At 41.3% G+C, this 21,365-nt stretch overlaps 1 protein-coding gene across 2 annotated transcripts in view; it reads left to right on the forward strand.

The window, feature by feature from the left end:
• The window catches only part of KIAA1958 (KIAA1958 ortholog), a 112,380-nt gene that overhangs the window by 33,728 nt on the left and 57,287 nt on the right, over window positions 1-21,365 (forward strand). For both annotated transcript variants that reach the window (XM_074953527.1, XM_074953526.1), the window contains one exon: window positions 12,864-14,061. In XM_074953527.1, coding sequence (XP_074809628.1) covers window positions 12,888-14,061 — 1,174 coding nt within the window. In that variant the 5' untranslated portion in view covers window positions 12,864-12,887. The remainder of the gene's footprint in view (window positions 1-12,863; window positions 14,062-21,365) is intronic.

Consider the following 21,365-nt stretch of genomic DNA (forward strand, 5'->3'; position numbering starts at 1 on the left):
GCTGACAGTATTTTCTTCCCCACCACCCTGCCATCTTTTTTACATCACACACATCTTGGACAGGTTTTGCACTGTTTTTAAAAGTGGCCAAGATCAGTTTTTCCCTTTGTATAGCAAAGCCCAGGTTTCCCGTTGCAAATGAGACACCAGATGCTCTAACAAAGTCTACCCCACTTTCTGGGATTCCATATTTATTTTAGACTCTTACAGAACAAAATATGAAAAAAGCAAGCAAACAAACAAACCAAAACCCCCAAATTCCAAAACACCCTCCACTGGGCGCTCTACCTCATCTCTGAGGTCAGATGCTTCTGTTATAGTCTTTTAACAGCAGCAGTTTTAAGACACCCCCTCCAAAAATGTAGATAATCCAAAGTATAGAATTATCACTTCTCACAATTATCTGAGCTAGGATCCTTATTGTGAGCTCAGTGGTTGGTCTGTGAGCTCACAGGCCCTCTTCCCAAGGAAGATAAATGTTTCCTGGCAGGTTAATTGGCAGCATTCTGAGGGTCTCCTGCCAAACAAGCCAACTTGTTGAACCCCTTGTTGGTCCTAGATAACCCCCTGCAATAGAGCCTGAAGCAGTGGGATTTCTTTCCAGGGAGTTTCTCCTAGTTTAGAATGGGTTTTTTTCCTGCCCAGAAGGGTCATTTTCTTGCACCATGACACGCCCCTAAAGCTAGTCTCACCAGACTGCATTTTCACAGACTGTTTAGAAAGCTCTGAAAAGGTTTGAAATGTGAAGAAAAGGTGACAGCCGTATCTAGCGAACAGACACCATTTTTCAGAGTGGTGTTATATGCACATGCTAAATTCTTCAGTAAAGTGTAATTGAAGGTGGACCTCAATAAACCATCAATGTGTTTCTCCTATTCTTGTCTAGACTTTGGGGCAAACGGTTTCCGCTTCCTACATGGAATGGATGAATTCCTTTAGAAATATCATTATTTATTTATTATTGTGGGTGACCCCACAAGAAGTCACTGTGTTTCCTTGAAAACTATGCCAGGGCAGGTATTTAAAGGAATATTTTCTGGTCTATCAAAGAACGTGGCTAAAGTTCATTCAATCGGACAAGTTACAGGAGCAGACAGCAGTAATCAGCCTGGCCCCAGTACATAGGTTGAGATTTGTGAGTTAGCCATTTGGGGCCTGATCCAAAAAGACCAGTAAAGTTAATGGAAAGACTCCTGTTGTCCTCAGTGGGCTTTGGATCAGGGCCCAGATGCAAAGTAAGAGCCTAACTACCTTTGGGCATCTGGGCCCAGGAACCTTAGAGATTATGCCAGTGAACTTTACTTCTGGTAATTCAGCTAGGTCCCAACAGCTGTTTGTAACTGACTATCTAATTACCACCCTTTCAGTCTGTAGAGTGAATATTTAACACAAAAGGCTCTACTCTATCTCACAAAGACTGAGCCATGCTGAAGGAGACATTCAAAAACAAACAGATTAGACTGCAGTAGCTGGGGGCACTTGGCCTCATTCTGACTGATCTCACAGCACCACGAAACTCCATTGACTTCAGTGGAATGAGAACTGGTACAAAGGATCAAATTAATCTGTTTTGTAATGACATTGGCTTCGATGGACTTACACAAGGGATGGATTTTGTCCCATCCCTTCAGAGACACTAGCAGGAGCAAGATGAACAGCTACACCTCTGCTGGTTCTCGCATATATACAGGGAGAGTGGTGCCATGGCAAAGGGGGAGCCAGTCATATGGGCTGTCCTTGTTCTGGTTTAGTTTCAGATTGTATGGGAAGGCTGGGAGGGGGAAAGTAATTTAAAGTGAATAGCTGGCAAATTAATATTCCTTTCAGAACTATGGAGCTTACGTTGTTTTGATGGCTAAACGCAGAAGTTCAAGTCTCAACTGTTTTAGTGGAAACACAAAACTCTGAAGACAGTGGATTGTAAGTGGAGGAAGAAATTATTTCCATAATAGGTCCCTCTTCCTCCTCTCATCTTTGCCTGTGCATCATAGTTACACATGGGGTCACCTGGGCCCTTCTGGTAACAGTCCCTTAGGCAGAACATCTTGAATAGAGGGCCATTAGCTCTGGAAAGCAGCTGGTAGTCATCAGGGCTTGGTGCAAAGTCCATCTCTGTTCTGAAGATTGCAGTGGGAAATGTCTATCTTGAGGAAGCCCATTATGTTATGTAAATGCACCTAGAGGATGCTTGATGGGCACATTCAATAAATATAATGTGAAATAATGAGCAATTTTGGGTTTGCTTTAAAATTCATTTGGTTATATTTTCCAGTCTACACTTATGTTTTGTTAATGATTTGAGAGCTCAGTGTTTTAAAAAATTAATCTTAAAATCTTGCAGTTTTACTCTAAACATTCCTTATCATTCAAAAATTAGCGTTAGCTTTTATACTATCGCCTGGATCTTGCCAGCCTTTACGTCATGCGCCACAAGGAGCACAAAGGTTTTGTGCCTTAGCATGAGGCATCAGGGAGGGCACATGTAGGTGACAGTATAGCTAAGCACTGTGGGTTTGATTTCTAGAGAATCTCCAGACATTGAAATCAATAGGAGCTCTGGGTGCTCAGCAGCTCGGTGAATCAGTTCATAATTACAGTCCCCCAAACTGAGCAGTAGAAAGTCCAAAGATCCTTTCATGTCTGGTCCCTTGGGCCAGATTCTGCCACCATTACAGTAAGTAGTTACTGAGCATTCCTGCTCGTTTCAATAGCCCTACTTGAGGAGAGAGGTCATGCTCAGCATGAGGAAGGCTGTCAGAATCTGATCTACACTGCTGGGAACACAATGGAAGGAACTGGCCTATACTCTTGGGTTGGGAACACAAAAGCAAAGGTGAGCAGGGCAAAGGTGGAGAATGGGCGTGTGTGAGGAGTCGTGGGCTTATGTGTGAACCTTGACAGACAAATAAGGGAGGAGTCCTTGTGGCATCTTAGAGACTAACAAATTTATTTGGGCATAAGCTTTTGTGGGCGAAAACCCACTTCATCAGATGCATTGGAGAATGCCTTCTTGTTATTTTTGCTGGTACAGACTAACACGGCTACCACTCTGAAATAAGGGAGGGATTCTCTCACCTAGTAGGGTCCAGCTGGGGAAGAATTCCCCTGAGGCAGCCATTGTGAGGGACAGCTGTTCACTACGCTAGTCAGGACCCCTTGCAAACCCTGACTTGAAACCACGTTAGTTCCCCTTCACCTTGCACTGAGCCTTTCTAGGCCGTGCCTCTGGAAGACATAGCATACAATGTCAGCCAAGGTGTTTAGCTTATGCTCCCCCTTGGCCTCAATTCCACTCCTAGGTGGGAGTAAATTATCATCTTCACAGCATTATTCTCATTCGTGAGATGGTTCCTCTGCACTTCCTGAACTGCTCACTCTCTCTTTTTACCTTGCACTTACAACACAACACACTGCTGCAACCTTGCCGCTGCACCGAGCAGGTTCAAGGCCTACATAGCTGACATTTGTTTCAGTGTGAACAGAGTAAAGTGATGATAGCCACTTAGAAATAAATACAAGCAGTAACAACATTGTTGTTAATTGGGGGGGAATTCTCCAGGCAGTTAGTGGTTTGTAGAGGGTTTAATTTTGTGAAAAATACCAAATGCTTTTGGGCTAATAACCTGATGCTATTCTTTAAAGTCAAAATAAATCATCTTCTTCCTCAGCTGGCTAAAGGAATCTCCTCAGCCAAACTGTTTGCTGCCTGTTAAGCACTTGTTGTGCTGGCAGCGGTAGTTGAAACCATGCCATACTTGGCAGTGAAAGAATCTTCCCTGAAGACATGCCATCAGCTGAGGATTAGCTCTAGGCCAATGGAAAGGGTGTGGCAGAGTGCCATGATATTTTAATGAATGGAAAACTGTATTGTCCATTAAGATGTTCCACGTTCTGGAAAAGAAAAATTCTTAGCATCATTTATTATATCAGTTACTGGTATTATTTTTTTGTTATGGGTGCAATTCTGATCCCACTGGAGTCAACTCCCATTGACTTCAGTGGGGTGAGGATTTTATCCTATATGTTTAGACACATGTAAAAATGAAAACGCTTGCTACCCAAAGTGATTTGATAGACACGCACAATCGGGCCCACTTGGAAATGGTTTTTTTCTTTTTTTTTTAATCATTGTGTGCTTCTAAATAACTTCTTGTGGCACTGTTTAAAAACATTAACAAATAATATAGGCTCCCAAAATGTGTAGCTGCTATACGGGTTGATTATGGAGAGTTGCCACTTTCTATTTCTAGGCTGCTGGTTGGAATCCACACCAGGCTGCTAGGGAATACTGACTAATTATTAGGGTTGGGGGAATCTCTTGTAGTTCCAGGGCTCAGAAACTTGTCAAACTATTTTTGAGATTTGCAAAACTAGCTGAATCTGTGATCCCTTTCCCTGTACTTTATATCTCTTATTTCCCCAAGAGATAGTTACTTTAAAAAATGTTTTTTGGGTTGAAAAGAATCATTGCTATTTATTAGGGGTGGGAAATTGCCTTTTACTCACACAGTAGCATGGCACAATCGGGTGTCTCACACATGGTCTATTATAGTGCAACTATTTTAAAAAAGTTTTTCTCTCTCCTTTCTGCGCCTCTCTTCATAGTCTCTCTCTTAAGCAGAATGTAAATGCAATAATATTTGAGTCTGAATTCAACTTTCAAACCCCTAATGTCTGAGTGGGTTTGAAATTAGAGAAAATTAGTTCACCCAACCCTAGTCATTACTATCTGATGACTGACTGGTGGCCTGTGTGAAATGACTGAATCGTTGTCAATCTCGGTCCTAAGGGTTCATATCACAAGTGACAACTCTGTGGCAACTTCAGCAAAGAGGTCAAAAATTGGTGGGCCAGAGACTGAACTCTCACTGCTAGTGGTGGTTGCTTCAGGATGTGGGCTGAGACAGCAGCAGGACGCTGTGGGGAAGTTTGCACAGCTGCTGCCCTATTTGCAGATAAACAGAAGAGGGCTTGTCAATTTCTATAGTTCTACAAGCATTACACATTTCACTTAAGAAAATAAACAAGCTGGTAAAATAATATATAATTGCCCAATGGCCAAAACTTTTAATCAGCTACAAGTTTATATAACATCAATAAAACTGCTAGTGTAAAAGTTGTGAGCCTTGTGGGTTAAGGGCTCAGATTTCTCTCTTTATAAGTATAAAAATAAAGAAACTTGCAAATGAAACTTCCGCTTCCCTTCTCGTTGGTGATGGAATAACATCCCAGTGGCAGCCACAGCGTTTGCTCATATGGAGGAGTCATGTTAAGGAAGTATGTATGTATTTCTAGCTGCTGCTTAGTGTGATTTAGCAGCTGGAAATGAGGAGTGCCAGCACGATGTGACCAACCAGCAAGTGTTCAGCAGTGGTCTGAGACCCACTGGTGTAGGAGTTAATACAAAATTGCCAGTCCCAGTGTTAAAAAAAATCACAAGTCAGGCCCCAAATATCATGAGATTGGCTTAAAAATCAAGAACTTTTTTGAAAAACAAGAAATTTGAGGCGGTCTTCTCATTTGCCTTCTGGTGTTGGAGCCATTAGGGTTCACATTTTCAAGCTTTTTACTGCAACCAGGAGGGTTAGAAATTTACTTTGTTTATTTTAATGAAAGCTTGGTTTTTGAGTAATAACATGGTTCCAGGAACTTGGACTTTAAGCAAAACACTAAATATCGTAAGTCTCATGATAAATTTGTGTGAGATGGGAACAGTGTTGATAGAAATGGGTCATACTGTTTGCTTTGGCGCAAATCCATGGCAGAAGGCACTGTAGTCCAAAAAGATATGCCAGCAGTGCTAACGAATGCTGTTGTGACGTACAGGCTGTTCAGCATGAGCCAGTGCTGATCTGGACAGAGTTAGCCATCAAAGGAAATCCATTCTTATCTTATGTGGCTTTGTGAGGGCAAAGTGTTGCATACTTCTGCAGTTTCCTATCTCCTTGGAACCATTTCCCCAGGTCATGCTTCAGGCATATACATGGTGTGGAGGGCACTGGTGGTGCTGTATGGCATAATACCACATAGTTGCACTTCACCTCATATATTCACAGATCTATCCAGTTCTGTGTATAGTCCCTGGGCCTCTTTACTGCCTCCTGTTCCTTGCCAACGTGTCTCCAGTGGAGCCGGGACCCTCAGTTTCCTTGCCGCCTGCAGAACCCATTCATGGGGTGATTTCAGAGCAAGGAAGGGGAACCTTGCCTAAGCCAACACTGACCTAGTCAGGATTACTAGAGGCAGAAAAAAGTCAGATGTTGCTGGTCCCCCATCACTGTCCTCTCCAGCCTCTGGCTGACTCACTCCTCACTTGTCAAACCATCACTGGGAGAGCTTGTAGAGAGCCAAGAGGAAGGGGAAACGATGCAATGTAGGTGGCGCCCTCTCTTCACCTCCCCTCTCTTTACCACTCCCTTTCTGAGGTATTCCATTCTTCCATCTATGCAAGCAGCCAGAGGAGACACCTTGGTATATGGCTGTCACCTTTGTCAAATGCATTCCATGGTGTAGGTTAGTGAGGGAGGAATTCAAGCCAGACTGGTTACTGATACGGGGGCTTGCTATTGGACAGTGTTTACGCTGGTGTATCATCTAGGAGAGAGCACTTTGGGGCTGCTTCCTGCCATCCTTTGGGCTGTCAGAACTCAACAGGAGTTTCACCTGCATGTGGTGGCCTGACATGCTCCTGTGTTATAATGGGAAAGAGGGATTGTAAGAGATCCCTTTGCTATTATTTAAAATAGTTTGGTCATTAAATATGTACCATGAAAAGAGACGTTCTGGGTTACAGCCAATCAAAGGATGACTTTTTGAATGTCCTCCTTTGCCTTGAGGGAAGGGGGTTGCAACCTTAAGACAGGCTAGTGGAGGCTTGTGGTGTGTACTAAAATGAAAGTTTGCAGTAATCACCATAGCAGCTGGTAGTAAATGAGGTTAAAAAACTAAATATGTCAAGGCATGCTGAGATCAAGTCTGATTCTTAATTTAGGGTCCAGATTACTGTATTGAATTTTCAGCACCTATAGATGATTCACACAGGATTAGACATTGCTGGGCTCTAACCAGCAGAAAATCCCTCTAGAATAATAAGGCTTTGCGGTTTTTAATGCAGTTAAAATACCAGCATTATTCACATTGGAGACTTAGCTCAGTTTTGCCAGCTACTGTATGATTTCCGAGTACTCATGTAAGTAGGCTGTAAAGCATGAGTCATCTTATTGAAAACTGCCAGTTAGATAGAAAGACTTAAACAACCTTCATGATGTGATTTAGCAAGTAAGACTGGACTGCCAGCCAGCAAAGAGCAGTCTGAATGAATGGAAAAACTACCCCTTTGGGAGGCCAATTCTTTTTACCTTTTTTTTTCTGACAACTGAATATAATTTTCCCCCTCTTCTATGAAGTTTCCAAAATAAGCTTCTAGGGTCAAATCATTTCCCTTTGCTAAGAGAGAGGTTTGGCACAGGGTGGTAGGGGAAGCAATTTCTCTGTACACTACTGCAATGTCAGGATTGCAATAGTCCCTATTGCTTCTGCACCTTTGGTTTGCAGGAGGCTGTGGCCAGTGGGTCTGCAACCTGGTGGTTTCACCGGATTCATCCTTAATCTTTTCTAGTGTGGTTCTACTCTGCAAAAGTGGCATTATGGGGTCCCATGTTTATTTTCCCTGTAATAACTTCTGTATCAAATGTACTCCATTTACGAGTAAAAAGATGTTGTCTTCTTCAGACTTCCAGCCCTTCAGACTCAACCTGAGCTCCCAGGGTCAAGCTGGGTTCTTTGCTTCTTCTGCATTGTCACTCGCAATAAAGGTTCTGCCAGCCAAAATGGGCCTCCAACCGCATCTGTGCAACAGCACTGCCCTCCAGTTATGCCCATAGCTACACCTGTGGAAGCCCGGGCTTGTCCGAGGATCTGCATAGGTGTAGCTGATTGGAACGTAGTGAACAGTCCTCCTGATGATGTACAAACAGAATCCGCAGCTCATTCCGCCTTCCCTGTCCGCAGTGCTAACAGGAGCCAAAGGTAGCATCTGCTCATTTCTATCAATGAAGTGAGCAGACAGAATTCTGAGAATGGTTGAGTAAGGAGGTGCCACGTTTACAGAATTGCTTTTAAAACAACACTATATGGGGAAGAGCAGGGAGCCCTTGTGGGACTGGTCTCCCCCATATGCAGCTGTGGTGAAGCACTGGTTCCACTGTACCTGGGGACCTCAGGAACCAGGGAGGTGGGCACAGGTCCTGTTTGCTGGTGTGAAAAAAGGGAGGAGAGAGTCGGAAGAGCAATCTAGAATGGGCCTGTCTGATGTCCTGAACTGTACTTTTACTAGGCTGTCTTTGCCCCTTTTTAGATACATTTTAATTCAACTTTCTCCAGAAGACCATTTTCTGCTACTGTGCCAGTGAAACGTATCTGACCTGAAATGTCAAGAACGTGCATTTACACTCTAATGGAAATACCAAAAACTTCACCTTTAAAAAAAAAAAAAAAAAAAGCACAGATGTGAAATGTATGATACAAATTCTTAGTCCTGAGCATAGGATTTACTAGCTTGAATAGTGCCACTGAAAACAATGAGGTTACTCAATAAATTTGTTAGTCTCTAAGGTGCCACAAGTACTCCTTTTCTTTTTGCGGATACAGACTAACACGGCTGCTACTCTGAAACCTGTCAAGTGAATATGCCCGGCAGGTTTTTCATGATCAGGCCTTTAATTGTATTTGTTATTCTGTATGTAGGTCCCAATCCTGCAATGACCTCTGGGTAGGCACTGGGAAGCAGGTTTAAAACAAAAGGAAGTATTTTTTCACACAACACACAGTCAACCTGTGGAACTCCTTGCTAGAGGATGTTGTGAAGACTAAAACTATAACAGCGTTCAAAAAAGAACTAGATAAGTTCATGGGAGGATAGGTCCATCAATGGTTACTAGCCAGGATGGGCAGGGATGGTGTCCCTAGCCTCTGTTTGCCAGAAGCTGGGAATGGACGACAGGGAATGGATCACTTGATGATTACCTGCTCTGTTCATTCCCTCTGAACTTGGCATTGGCTACGGTTGGAAGACAGGATACTAGGCTAGAAGAACCTTTGGTCTGACCTCATATGGCCGTTCTTATGTTCTTTATATGCACAAAGCTCATTGTGGCATCAGGGCCACAGTTTGCAAAGCGTGTTGGGAATAAAAGATGCTGTATTATAAAAATGGGATTCTCTATGGTATGGTTTGAGCTGTTAAATTGGAGCCAGCCTTTTCCTAATGATAAAACGTACTTGACATTTACATCATGTTTTAATTATTTTTTTAGCTTTGAGACACACACAGAGTAGCCAAGTATTCACCTGTTGATGTTACCAGGTTAAATGTCAGTTGGATGCATTATCAAGGGAAGATCAGTAACAATATACTTGTCTTTGAGCAATAGTATTATTATTTTTGCCTCTAAAATATTTGTGTGGGGATGGGTGGATGTATGGGACATGAGGTGTGAGTGAGCTCCGTATCAAATTGGTTTTAGGAAACTACATAGGGCCTGATTTTCAAACATGCAAAACACCCATGACGCCAACTAAAGTCAGCAGGTGCTCAGCATCTCTCAGAAGTCAGGTCCATAGGGTTCAGAAATCACCATAACGAAAAAGTAAGGGCATGCCTCCCTGCCAATCTGTAAAGACTGAGCCCATGAGAGGGACCTGGTTATATTTAATTGGCTCAGGAAGTCAATGGAGTTACACCAGGTGTAAATGAGAAGCAAAATCAGGCCCCATGTATCTCTTCTTCTATAGTATCATAATTTCATGGGTATATTCTGATTAAGTGACCTGTGGGGAGGTAGCAGATGGCAAGTTAGAGAATACAGTGATATACTCCGGAGAACATAAACTTAATCTCTGTTACCTTAGAAGAAGAAGAAGAAGAAGAAGAACTGAGGACATTTAAATTCAATGTTGTGCCAAATAAAGGTGAAATTTCAAGTTATGTGCATTCCTTCTTCGTAAACCTTTCTTGCAATTGAAATAGCCTTTAGTTTAAAAGTAAGACTGCACTGTAAAAAGGGATACTGTCAAGTGAGCTTTTTAAGGATTTAAATTTTTTAGAAAGTGTTTTCAAACTTACATACTTCTTTTCAGAGTTTTTGCTTCAGAGAATGTTCTAAGTATCCCCGCGGTTTGGCTAGATTTGCCATATGACTGCCCTTATTAAAGCAGCATTGTGGTAGCCGTGTCAGTCCCAAGATATGAGAGAGAGAAGGTGGGTGAGATCCAGGGCTTTGGAGCTGTGCTCCAGCTCCGCTCCCGCTCCACGCAAAAACCTGCAGCTCCACTGCTCCGGAGCTGCTCCACGCTCCAGCGCCAGGCTCTGCTCCAAAGCCCTGGATTGGTCCAATAAAAGATATCACCTCACCCATCGTGTCACTCTAATATTTAAGGCAGGGCAATGGGAAAAAGGCTCCTTGGTTCCTATAACTCTTGCTGTTTGGAGTCGAAAAACTGCCGTGCTAAAAGAGCTGACGTACTCGTTATTTTCCATCTGGTTAAAACGATAGGCTGGGACAGCAGTGTTCTGAGTTCAGTTCCTGGCTCTGCTCTAGATTTCTGGTGTGAATTTAGGCAAGTCACTTAAGGCGAAATCCTGACCATAATTGAGGTCAAAGGGAGTTTTCCCACTGACTTAACTGAGATGAGGATTTCACCCACAGTCTCGCTGAAACTGAGATGGGAATAATAGTACTTTCCCACCTCATAGACGTAGTACGAGGCTAAATATATTAACAATTATGATGGGCTCAGATATTACAGTAGGTAGATGAGATCATTTGACTCTATCTAGGTTCTTATATAGATTCTATCTTGAAATGAGAGTTGGTGGTTTTTTGTTTGGGGTTTTTTTTGTCATTAATATAGAGTTGTTTTACTAACTGGACCTTATTTCCATCTCTGGCCAAAGGAGATTTTTGTTGCTTAATTAAAAGTGAAAAGATTTGCATAGCAAGATAATGAACATTGAGTACAGATTATACAGTCCAAAATAGTGCTCACAAATACTGCAATTACCACAACAAATGACTTTTCATTTTTATTTTTAAGTGAATTTGCTTTCAGTGTTTTTGCTAATTGTAAACATTCTGGTGAACAAGTTTACTGGCAAAAATGCAAAGGTGTTTTCTGTAAACTTTATGCCAACGTTGGATGCTAGCTGGAAATGCATATTTTGAATTAGTAAAAATGAGCATTCACATTGAAATCTTGATTCTAAATATTATATTAATCCAGTCAGAGAACAGAAACATACTATACCATATCTAATTGTATAATGAAAAACGAACTCCTGGAGCTTCAGTATCAAAATACTTTCAACAAACTGCGCAGAAAAATATCTACAGTACAAAAACTATATATAGAAATTACTTGTGAACAATTTCTATGCTTCTAACTCAGTTATGTTCCATTTCTTTGCTTTTCTTTAACATATCTATGCCAGCATTGTATGGCTCTGGATTTTCCCACTCCCTTATTGAATCTTTCTGTTTGCTTAAGTGAATGAAGCATCTATCCCATCTCAGATTGTCTCTTTTATGGCTGCATGTGATTGAAGGGGCTGAGAAACCATTATAAAATCTATTAGACAGTTTAATGCTCGCTTGGCCAGGTGTAAACTTGCTGCACTCCTCAGCAGTCAATTGGGCTTGATCCTTAAAGGTGCTTAGCAGCCTCGATTCCCGCTGAAATCAATTGGAGTTGAAGGTTCTCACCAGTGGGATGAGATTTTGTCTTCAGGCTAACTTTATTTGAAAGATGGAACATGAGCAGGACATGCAATTTGGGGCAAGTAAAAGACTGAAAATTCAACAATTTCTTGTCCTCTGTGTGGAGTGCCAGAAATGATATTTTTTCCAGTATTTATTAACTTAGCCCAAGATTTCAATGCCTCTTGTTATGGGTTCTTAGATAGACATTTTTGAGAAGGGAACAAACGCTGTGTTTTGCTATTGATGCCAATGGAATCAAAATTTGGCTCTATGAACTTGGAAGGTTTGATAAAGCAACAGAAGTTTTAATTGTCAATATTCAGTAGAATCACTCTTCTCGACAAGCTTGAAGCTAGTAGAAAGCAGGGATTTCTATTAGCCACTGGACACTTAGCGGCTACAATAGCCAGGTGGAAGATAACAAAGAACCAATCACACAGTTACTTTGGTTTTAATTCAAGGAAAGATTATCAGTTTTAGGCCCTCAAGTGGGTTTCTTTGCATTTCCTTTAAAAAGGAAGATGCATTTCAAATAGTTCAAGAATTACATTAAATCTGATCAATGCGTGCGGAAGATTGAACTCAGTGCCTGTAATGCTAGTTTCAGATTCAGGCTAAAAATTATAGTTAGCGGTTTTTTAATTTTTTTTTATTAAGTCTATCAGATATAAAGATTTGTACATGCAACTGTTTTTTCGATTTGAGTGTCAACAGGTCGAATTAGATTGTCAATAGTAGCGAACTTGCCTGTTTAAAAAGCTGTTTTATCTCAATGTAGATTTGAGGTGCATAGAGAGCTTTTTTTTCCCCTATTGTTTAAGACAGCATTTTATAGATAGAGTGAGAAGAGAGAAGGTGCTTAAAAATTAATGCTATGTTGACAAGTGTCTTTTAGAGCCTATTATATGATAACAAGATGGTTTACCTATAATTTGTGTATGGTTATTTGCCTTTGTAAACATTTTTGTATAAGGAATATATAGAAGTAGGTCTCCACTCCTTTGTTTGCAGAAGAAGAATATGTGTTATGTTCTTATTTAACAGTACACAGTTACAACTGTTGAAAACATGTAACCTAAAAATTGCCTTTAATTTTCTTTTCTTTAGGAAAGGAGTTATTGATCCTATAACATGGAGGATTGCCTTCATACCTCTTCTGAAAACCTTTCCAAACTGGTCAGTTGGGCCCACAGCCATGGGACCATCTGCAGCCTCATTCCAAATCTAAAGCACTTGCTTTCTGAAGGTTCCCATGGCAACCTGACAGCTATGTGGGGCTGTAGCGCAGGCCATGCGTATCATTGGCCACTGACTGCTACCTGCAGGGCTGGGTCCCAGGAAAGAGTATGTTTCCAGGACAACAGAAGCTTCAACTCGGACAGTCCCAGCATCATAGGTGTGCCCTCGGAGACACAGACTAGCCCAGTAGAGAGGTACCCTGGGAGACCAGTGAAAGCAAAGTTGGATTGTAACAGAACCAGGGACTCCTGTGATTTCTCTTACTGCAGTGAGCCTTCAGAGCTAGATGAAGCCGTGGAAGAATACGAAGATGAGGCTACCCTCTTTGACATGGTTTGCGAGTCCTCAGTGACAGATGAGGATAGTGACTTTGAACCTCATACCCAAAGATCTCAAACCATTTCCCGCAAAAGGCCTGGTGCGGGCCAATCCTCATCATCTCTTTCAGGCTCCCAGTCTCAGGTCATTGATGAAAGCTGTAACAATGTGATCGTCAAAAAGATTAAGCAAGAAATCCCTGAAGATTATTATATTGTGGCTAATGCAGAACTTACCGGTGGCATTGATGGACCTGCATTATCGCTGACGCAGATGTCAAAGCCCAAGCCTCAGACTCATGCTGGACCTTCCTATATTGGCCCCTCTAAGCCCACCCCCGCTGTAGCACCTTCTCTCAGTGCTGAGCTAGACTTACAAAACGTGTCTGTTTCTCCCCCTGTCATATCGAGGCCTGCGGTTCAGAAGCCTGCAAGAGTAACTCTGGCTTCCCCAAACAGAGGACCAGCTAGCACCCCTACAGCCAACCAACAGGTCGCGCTCCAGATGCCAGTCAGTACTTCCAATACCAGCAAACAGATTAGCATTCCTTTATCAGCCCTGCAGCTCCCTGGACAAGAAGAGCAAGCTGCTTCAGAAGACCTTCTCCAACCCGTGCCAAATCAGGGTCCAGCCGGCGAAGTAGCATTATCTCCTTCAATTAGCGCAGAGCCGGAAGTCAGCTCTAGTCAGCAACAACCTAACGCTGCGCCTATCATCACCGCCGAGGCAACAGTACAGTCAATACCAGGTATGAAACTATGGGAAACTCATACTGTCATGCAGGGAATTCAGTGTCATTCTAAAGGACACATTTCTAAAACAAGAATTGCAGTTGAGAAAGTAAAATATTGATCATGGTCACCATGGGTTACAGGAAGGTATTACTAGATAAATCAATAGCTAAGCACCCTCTATTGGAAGGGTGTTTGGAAAGCTTTCATTTAATAGAGCCCATAAGCACTTGATGTAGGATCGTGTTAATCCAGGGATACTTCATAAAGGAACCAGCAGACTTTTTCTCTAAAACAGATAGATCTCAAAGTAGATTACATTTGACAGCCACATAGTTCTGTAGTGCAATATCTATATGGGACGGTATGCAGCTATCTAGTTATACAAAGGAGTTTTGAGACAGAAAAGCAGACTGTTCGATTCATTTGCTACATCAGAAAGATAAAATCTTAGTAAAAGCAATCTACAGTAGTGGTCAGTGCTTTCCTCTCCTTTCCTTATTCCTATCAAGAGAGCTGACATTTGAAATGCAGAAGCAGGGGAGAGGTGTAACAGTAATGGCTGGAGAGAAGTTTGTCCTATTATAAATCTTTATTACGTTTTTTCACCAACTCGTAAATCACAGCAGCCTGGAGAGAATGGAGAGAGAGACATATACATTTAAACCTTAAAGTAAGAGTGCTTATACTTTAAATGAAGCAAAAGAGATCCTTTCCCATTTTTAGTGAACATTTTCTTTTCAGCGTATCCTTGTATTTCTTTGTGCCTCCCCCTGCCCTCAATACAATGATGATAAGTCTAACCAAATAAGTATTATGAAAACATAAATTTCTCAAAACAACACATTTCTGTTGATTAATCTTTTCATGCCAGCAATTCTGGAGGGAAATCAAATGCTTTGCATGGGGAAATCTGGTTCTCGGCACCAGGTGATTGAACAGTTAGATACTACCTGTTACACTGTGATCTTTACTGTTGTTGTCAAACAAAATGTTAGCTGTATGTAAAATTTCCAATGTTATTCAATAAAACCCAGCAAAGCACCATAAGATAGAAAATGCAGAAGTTAGTGTTTTTCATTTTGCAACTAATGACTCTCATTTCTATCCATTAGACACTTCCTCACAGCAGTCCTGTCAGGTGTAAATTATTTGATGGGGATCCTTCTATAAAACCCCAGCTAAATTCAGATCTGATTCTGTAGGTTAAGTCCTAGGGAGATGGATTGGTGGGCAGAGGTCAGATGTGGTAGTCAAAGGTTCATGGAAAATTCGTTTATCACATAGTTCTTCAATTCATCAAATAGCTATCACCTTCACATATGTTAGCAAGCCAGGTTCTGCAGTCAGTGATATCTGTGGAATTTCAACTTGCTGAGTCACAAACTTCAGTGGGTGCACTGGTATAACCCAGGGCAGAATTCTACTCTGATATGTGTTATCTCTGAGATTCCTTTGTTTTCTACAGGGTAGTAAAAATAATTTCAGTCTGCTGTAGCCAGCAGTTAACAGAGGAATGACCTGCAGCTGTACATTGGCAATGTTTTCATCAGCTCTTAGAAACTAAGCAACGTCAGGCCTGGTTATTACTTGGAATGGAGACTGCTAATGAAAATCTGAATGCTGCCCCTGAAGTGGTGCTGGTTAGGTTGACCTCTTCCTTGTGAATCAGTTCTGAACTAGTGTCCTAGGGAGATAGAGGTTTTCTCTAGGATAAGATGCAAAATCAAGGCTTTCACTAAAGATGTCACAGCACTTTTTCCAAAGGCAGTGATGTTTTCTTAGCTTCCTAGTAGTTTTAGCTAACTAAAATATTGTATACTTCCTGTCTTAACTCTTATGTAGTATTCCTTTATGCTGTTAAGCAGCTTCCATGTTCCACCCCAGAGATTACTGCATTTCAGCAAAGGGTAAAGGGATTGCTGTGTAGGTAAGGCTTGATCCTGCAGTCCTTAGTCATGCCAATAAACACATTGAATTCAATGGGGACTTCTCATGTGGGAAAGGAATAACTGAACTAATAAATGTTTGTTTGAACCACAAATTTGTATTAATAAGTGTTTGTACCAAAAAAACCCCACAATTCTGCAAAGATGATCGAGCTGCTAAAATGTGAGACATGATTTTAAAACCGAGTGGGGTTAATTGAAAAGTGAAAGAGATTCCGCACCTATCATAAATTTTTTAGGCTGTCTCCGGGCTGGATTTCTTATCAGACAGTAATTCACTACAAGTGGTGAATGATTTCACATGGAATTTGAATTCCACTAAATCGTGAGAGGAGGATTGTCCATCCTACATGACACTTTTCTATCTGAGCTCCCTATAAACCAGGAGCAATATAACTTTTTACTCAGTAGGGAGAATGAACTGGATTTGAAAACAGGAACCTTTGCCATTGGTTTATAGACTCAGTTATAGTGATAGTTTCTTAACAAAAATACTACTGAAAATAAACATGGAGTTTAAATTCTGTCTTTTCCCCAACAACTGCTTTCTTATTTCCAAAGTAACACCTAAGGCCCTGATCCTGCTAAGATTGGTGCACATGCTTAACTTTGTGCACTGCTGATGTCAGTGGGGCTAACTCAGTGTGTAAAGCAAAACACATGGGTGGATCTTTGCAGGATCAGGGTCCACGCTGATTAGTTGTGATTACTAGCTGCAGCCACCACAGTGAAGACATATTGTTTAACGTATTCCTGTAACAGGGGATGCACTCTTGAGCAATTTTTTCCAAAGATTACAGTACATGCTTTGCAATGTAAAAAGGTTGATAATGGTATGTTTGGTATTGGACTGGATTCGGATCAGCCTCCAAAATGCGTGGTCATACTGTTTTTACAATTCTTCCTCTCTATACCATCCATCCAACCTGGCTGCCTGCTTCAGACCTGTGAAAGGGCAGAGGATTGAAGAATTTTATACTTGCACAAGATTCTTGTCCATTGCACTTCCCTGCTTGCTCATAAAAAGCTGGGTAGACAGAGTAGGGGGGGCCTGTAAAAATGCAAACTTGGCCAGGAATCAGAATAAAAAACCTTTTCCGGCTCCCACTGAATTCAATGATAAAACTCCCATTGATTTTATTGGTATCAGGGTACTGCTTGTGTCTTGTAGATGGAGTGATGCAACTGGGATTCAACTCTTAGGTCTTGAAAGCCCTCAAACTTGTCTCTGCTTTAACTAAGGTTGTGTTTTTGAACAGATTTAGTTAAATCAGCTCAACCCCCGGGTCGTGAACTCTTATATCAGTTTTAAACTGGCTTAAATCAATTTAGCTTAATTCAGTAAGAGATCGGCTTAAGTTGCATCGATATAAGCCATCTTGAAATCAGTTTGAATGTCCACACTGGGATTTTGCACTGGTTTAACTTAATCTAATTTTAAAGTGATTTTAGTTAAACTGGTATAACTTTGTATATAGACAGAGGACCAGATTTACAAAGATATTTAGGCCCCAAAAAATGCAATTAGACAGTTACTGGGATTTATAAAAGCACTAGGTGCTAACTTGGAATGAGTTCAGGGCTCAGTCTGAGGATGGTGGCTTATGTTGAATTAATTTCTTAAATTGTATAGTTTATTTTTCGAGCATAACAAATAGGAACTCCTCTGTGTTTACAAGTTGATTACTGTACAAGTTGAAAAACTGATTACTGTAACCTGCTATACTCATTAACTCTGGACAATTCCCCATCTTATGCCATGCAAGAAATGGCTAATATCTAGGTTTTTTGTGTGGAGTGACTGAGGGAGCTATGTCCGAGAAGCCTGTGCTCCCAGAAAGATCTTTGTCACCTTTCCTGTTGCCAATTCCTGACGAGTCCTTCAGGACAGGAACCGGCAAGGGGAAGGTCTGTTGCACTGCTGAAGCTGTAATGTGAACAGGAAGCATCAGGCTTTCAGAGGGCAAGGTGTGGCTGGGTGGGATGCCCTCTGAGAGGGTATCGCTACATGTGGAAAAGACCTTGTTTACTTGCTGGAGGGCAGGGAGGGAGCTGTAGCTCAGAGGGAGATGTAGGGAGGTAGCATTGCTAAAGTACTTAAGAGGAATGACTAGTCTTCAGCACTGTGTTGCAGAACGCTCAGGGTGGGTGTGTCCTAGGAGTCCACAATGTCGTAATTTATCTCTTTGGTCAGACACTGTCCCAGCAACATGAACACAGCAGAAGAGGGTTCCCTTAGGATCCATTGAGAGGGTTTCACATTCAAATATACTAACTGGGAAAAGGACACCAAGAATTACTGGATGAGGTTCTCTGGCCTGTGTTATGCAGTATGTCAGACTAGCAGCTGCTCATAGAGGTCCCACCTGGCCTTGTGATCTTCGAAATATGAAACATATGTAATAGAGTAAAACCTCTGAACGGTAAGTGTGATCATGAGATTTGTCAGCTCCATGGCAAATCCTATCCATCCTTCACCAGCATGATGGTGGTTACAAAGTTGGGTGCTGCTTTTCCATGAAGGTAGAGTCAGGACAAGAAACGGGACCCCTTTAGCCACCATCCCTCCCTCCCTCCCTCCCTCTGGCAGAAGCCTCAAACATCCTTCCTCCCCACGTGGTTACCAGAAATTAGCTATACACTAAACATGAGGCCAGATTATGCGAGGGCCTACGCTGGATCTGTGCACAGCTGCACTGGCCCTTAGGGAGCTTTGGGAGGCATCATGCAAGGGGCGTTGGCCTGCTGCACCATCCTTTAAAAGGATGAAGGATGCTGCTTGTTGTGCATTTGGCTAATCTTGCTGTCCCGTGTGGGTGTACCACCTTCTCCTCATCCCAGGGGGTGCTAGCAGGGATTCCTGGATTCTGTATAGGCTCTTTATATCCTTCCCTTGCCGTGCACAGCTTATGCTGTTAGGTCCCCCCCAAAATCATGAGATTTATAAGAATATAATACATTTTTGGTTCTTTTTATTTGCCTTCTGTTTTTTTGAGCTTTTCAGGGACACATTTTCAAATTTTTCTCTGCAACCAGAAGGACTAGAAACATCCTTTTTATATTAAATGAGAGCACATAATCATATGACTCCTGGATCTGGAACTTTCAGAGAAACACGAAATTATTACGAGACTTATGATAAAATCACGGGAGCTGGCAACAATATGGCAAGGTCTAGCCGCAGACTGGCACTAAACTAAATCATAGGTTCCCCTTACACTGTAAGTACTATTTTATCAGGCTATTTTAAGGATATTCTCCTAATAAGCAGAGAAGCCTCCTCCTTGCATGAGTAAGTATATATGCATATGTATAGCTCTTTGGAAGACAGAGGGTCAAATTCATCCCTGATGTAACTCAGCTGAAGTTAGTGGAATTATGCCAGCGGTACATGTAGCACAGAGTGATCAATCATGTGAAAGTTACAAAACCCAATTTAAAATCTTTCCTAAATACTAAAAAAAAAACCCCTGCTAATAGATCCCTGTAATTATAATTTTACATGGCAGAATTGATGACTTTTGGCTAAATCAGTTGCTGAAGGCTGCCTCTGGGGTCATATATTGCTAAAAGTGGTCAAATGAACAATTAAACCACTGTTGTAGATGTGTGAGACAGTTTTTCTCTTAGCCTTAGAGTAAAGAGATCAGAGGCCACTGGCAACTCATTCAACATCATAATTTATTTTGATTCTAGCTCCATAGCTGAACTAAAAATAACTTGAGCAGAGATAAATCATATAAAAATATACCCCTATGTTTGTAAAAGCTGCAAAGACCTTGCTTACATGGAAGAATAAAATGAAATAATTACCCTTGAATCATCAGAAAATCCAATAAGTTAAATTAACCTCTCCTATATTACTACTGGCCTCTGATCTGCCAACACTGGTTTCACTGCTTGAGTCCCACCCATAGCAAGAATACACCTATGAAGATTACATATAATATTGCTCAGCAGAATATCAGGCTCCGTATTTTTATAAGCACCCTCTATGTTTATGTCCCAAAGCAGTCAAATGATAAATTAATGTTTTGGGGCCTTAAATCTGGAAGCTCTGCTTCTCAGGCTAACATTTGAATTTGTCAGATATTGTGAAGGGGGGACCAATCTGAAAACCAAACAGGAACATATTAAAGAAAATGTATTTCACCCTTGAATAGTTGTATTGATATATTGTTTATGTTCTCAGTATCTACAACATAGCAATGGAAGTTTAATAATAATAATAGTAGTAGTAACAATAATACAAAATTATGCATTATTATGTGCTTCCTGCTATAGGTTTTTATGACGTCATCAATGTTTGCAAGAGAATCCTGAACTCCGCTCTCAGCAAGCATTATGAAATCTTTTAGTTTACTTTATAAATGTATGTATTTCAATTTTTAAGGTTCCATCTGTATTTTCTGTGGTCAAAATTCACCCCAGGTATGGAAGGCTCATATAAAACCCTCTGCAATGCTGACAATCAGCCATGGGGTGCCCATGCAAAGGGTGTCATGAATGATACATGGAATCACAGCATACCTTAAACAGGAAGCATTTATTAAAAAAAAGCAACTGCAAACTACAGATGCAAAAAATAGGTTTCTACACTGCTTGAGTTCTGCCTTTGTCTCCTTTGTTTACCATAGGCCACACCCTGTCTGGAACTCTGAACAGCAGAGACATCTAGTGGCTATATAATATATTGCAACATATAAACAGAGTGGTGTCTTCACACCCTGCTCAGAACTCAAGTAGGCTGGCATGTAAGCAAGGGGAAACAGCAGCTTGGAGATGTGCTGGGACCACGGAATCTGCAATTACACAGAAGCAGAGGCCAAGAATTCTGATGTAATATCAGCAGCTACTATTATAGCTTATGAGGGTTCTCTGCCTGGAAGGGGGAAGGGAGTTGAATCTGTGCCCCTACACCCCCATAGAATTCCCTGCATTATGTGTGGTCTTCAGCAGTTTTTGCATTTATTTTCTTAAAATATATTTTCAGTTCAACTTCAAAATGGTGACTGTCTGCTGGGGAATGGTTCTTTGGGTTCTAAGGAGAATTGTTTTAAACACAGATCATACTGCTGAGAATCTTTTAAATGAATTTTTAAATAGAGGTTTTCAGATGAAAAAACAACAGCACAAAATATCAAATGAGACGGTGTGAGAATGTATGAAAGAAAAATGGGCCATTTCAATAAATTTTTTAGCAATGCCACCTAATGTAAACTCAAAAAATACCCCTCTCCTGCACAAATGAAAAAAGAAAGGGAATAAAAGTGGAGAAGAGGTGTAGTAGAAAACAACCATTTTTGCAGAACCCATATAAACCAATTTGTGCACTCTCTCTCTCTCTCACTCTGCCAGCTCTGCAAAAGGTT

Source organism: Natator depressus, chromosome 5 (genome assembly GCF_965152275.1).
Source record: "Natator depressus isolate rNatDep1 chromosome 5, rNatDep2.hap1, whole genome shotgun sequence".
Taxonomy (NCBI): domain Eukaryota; kingdom Metazoa; phylum Chordata; order Testudines; family Cheloniidae; genus Natator; species Natator depressus.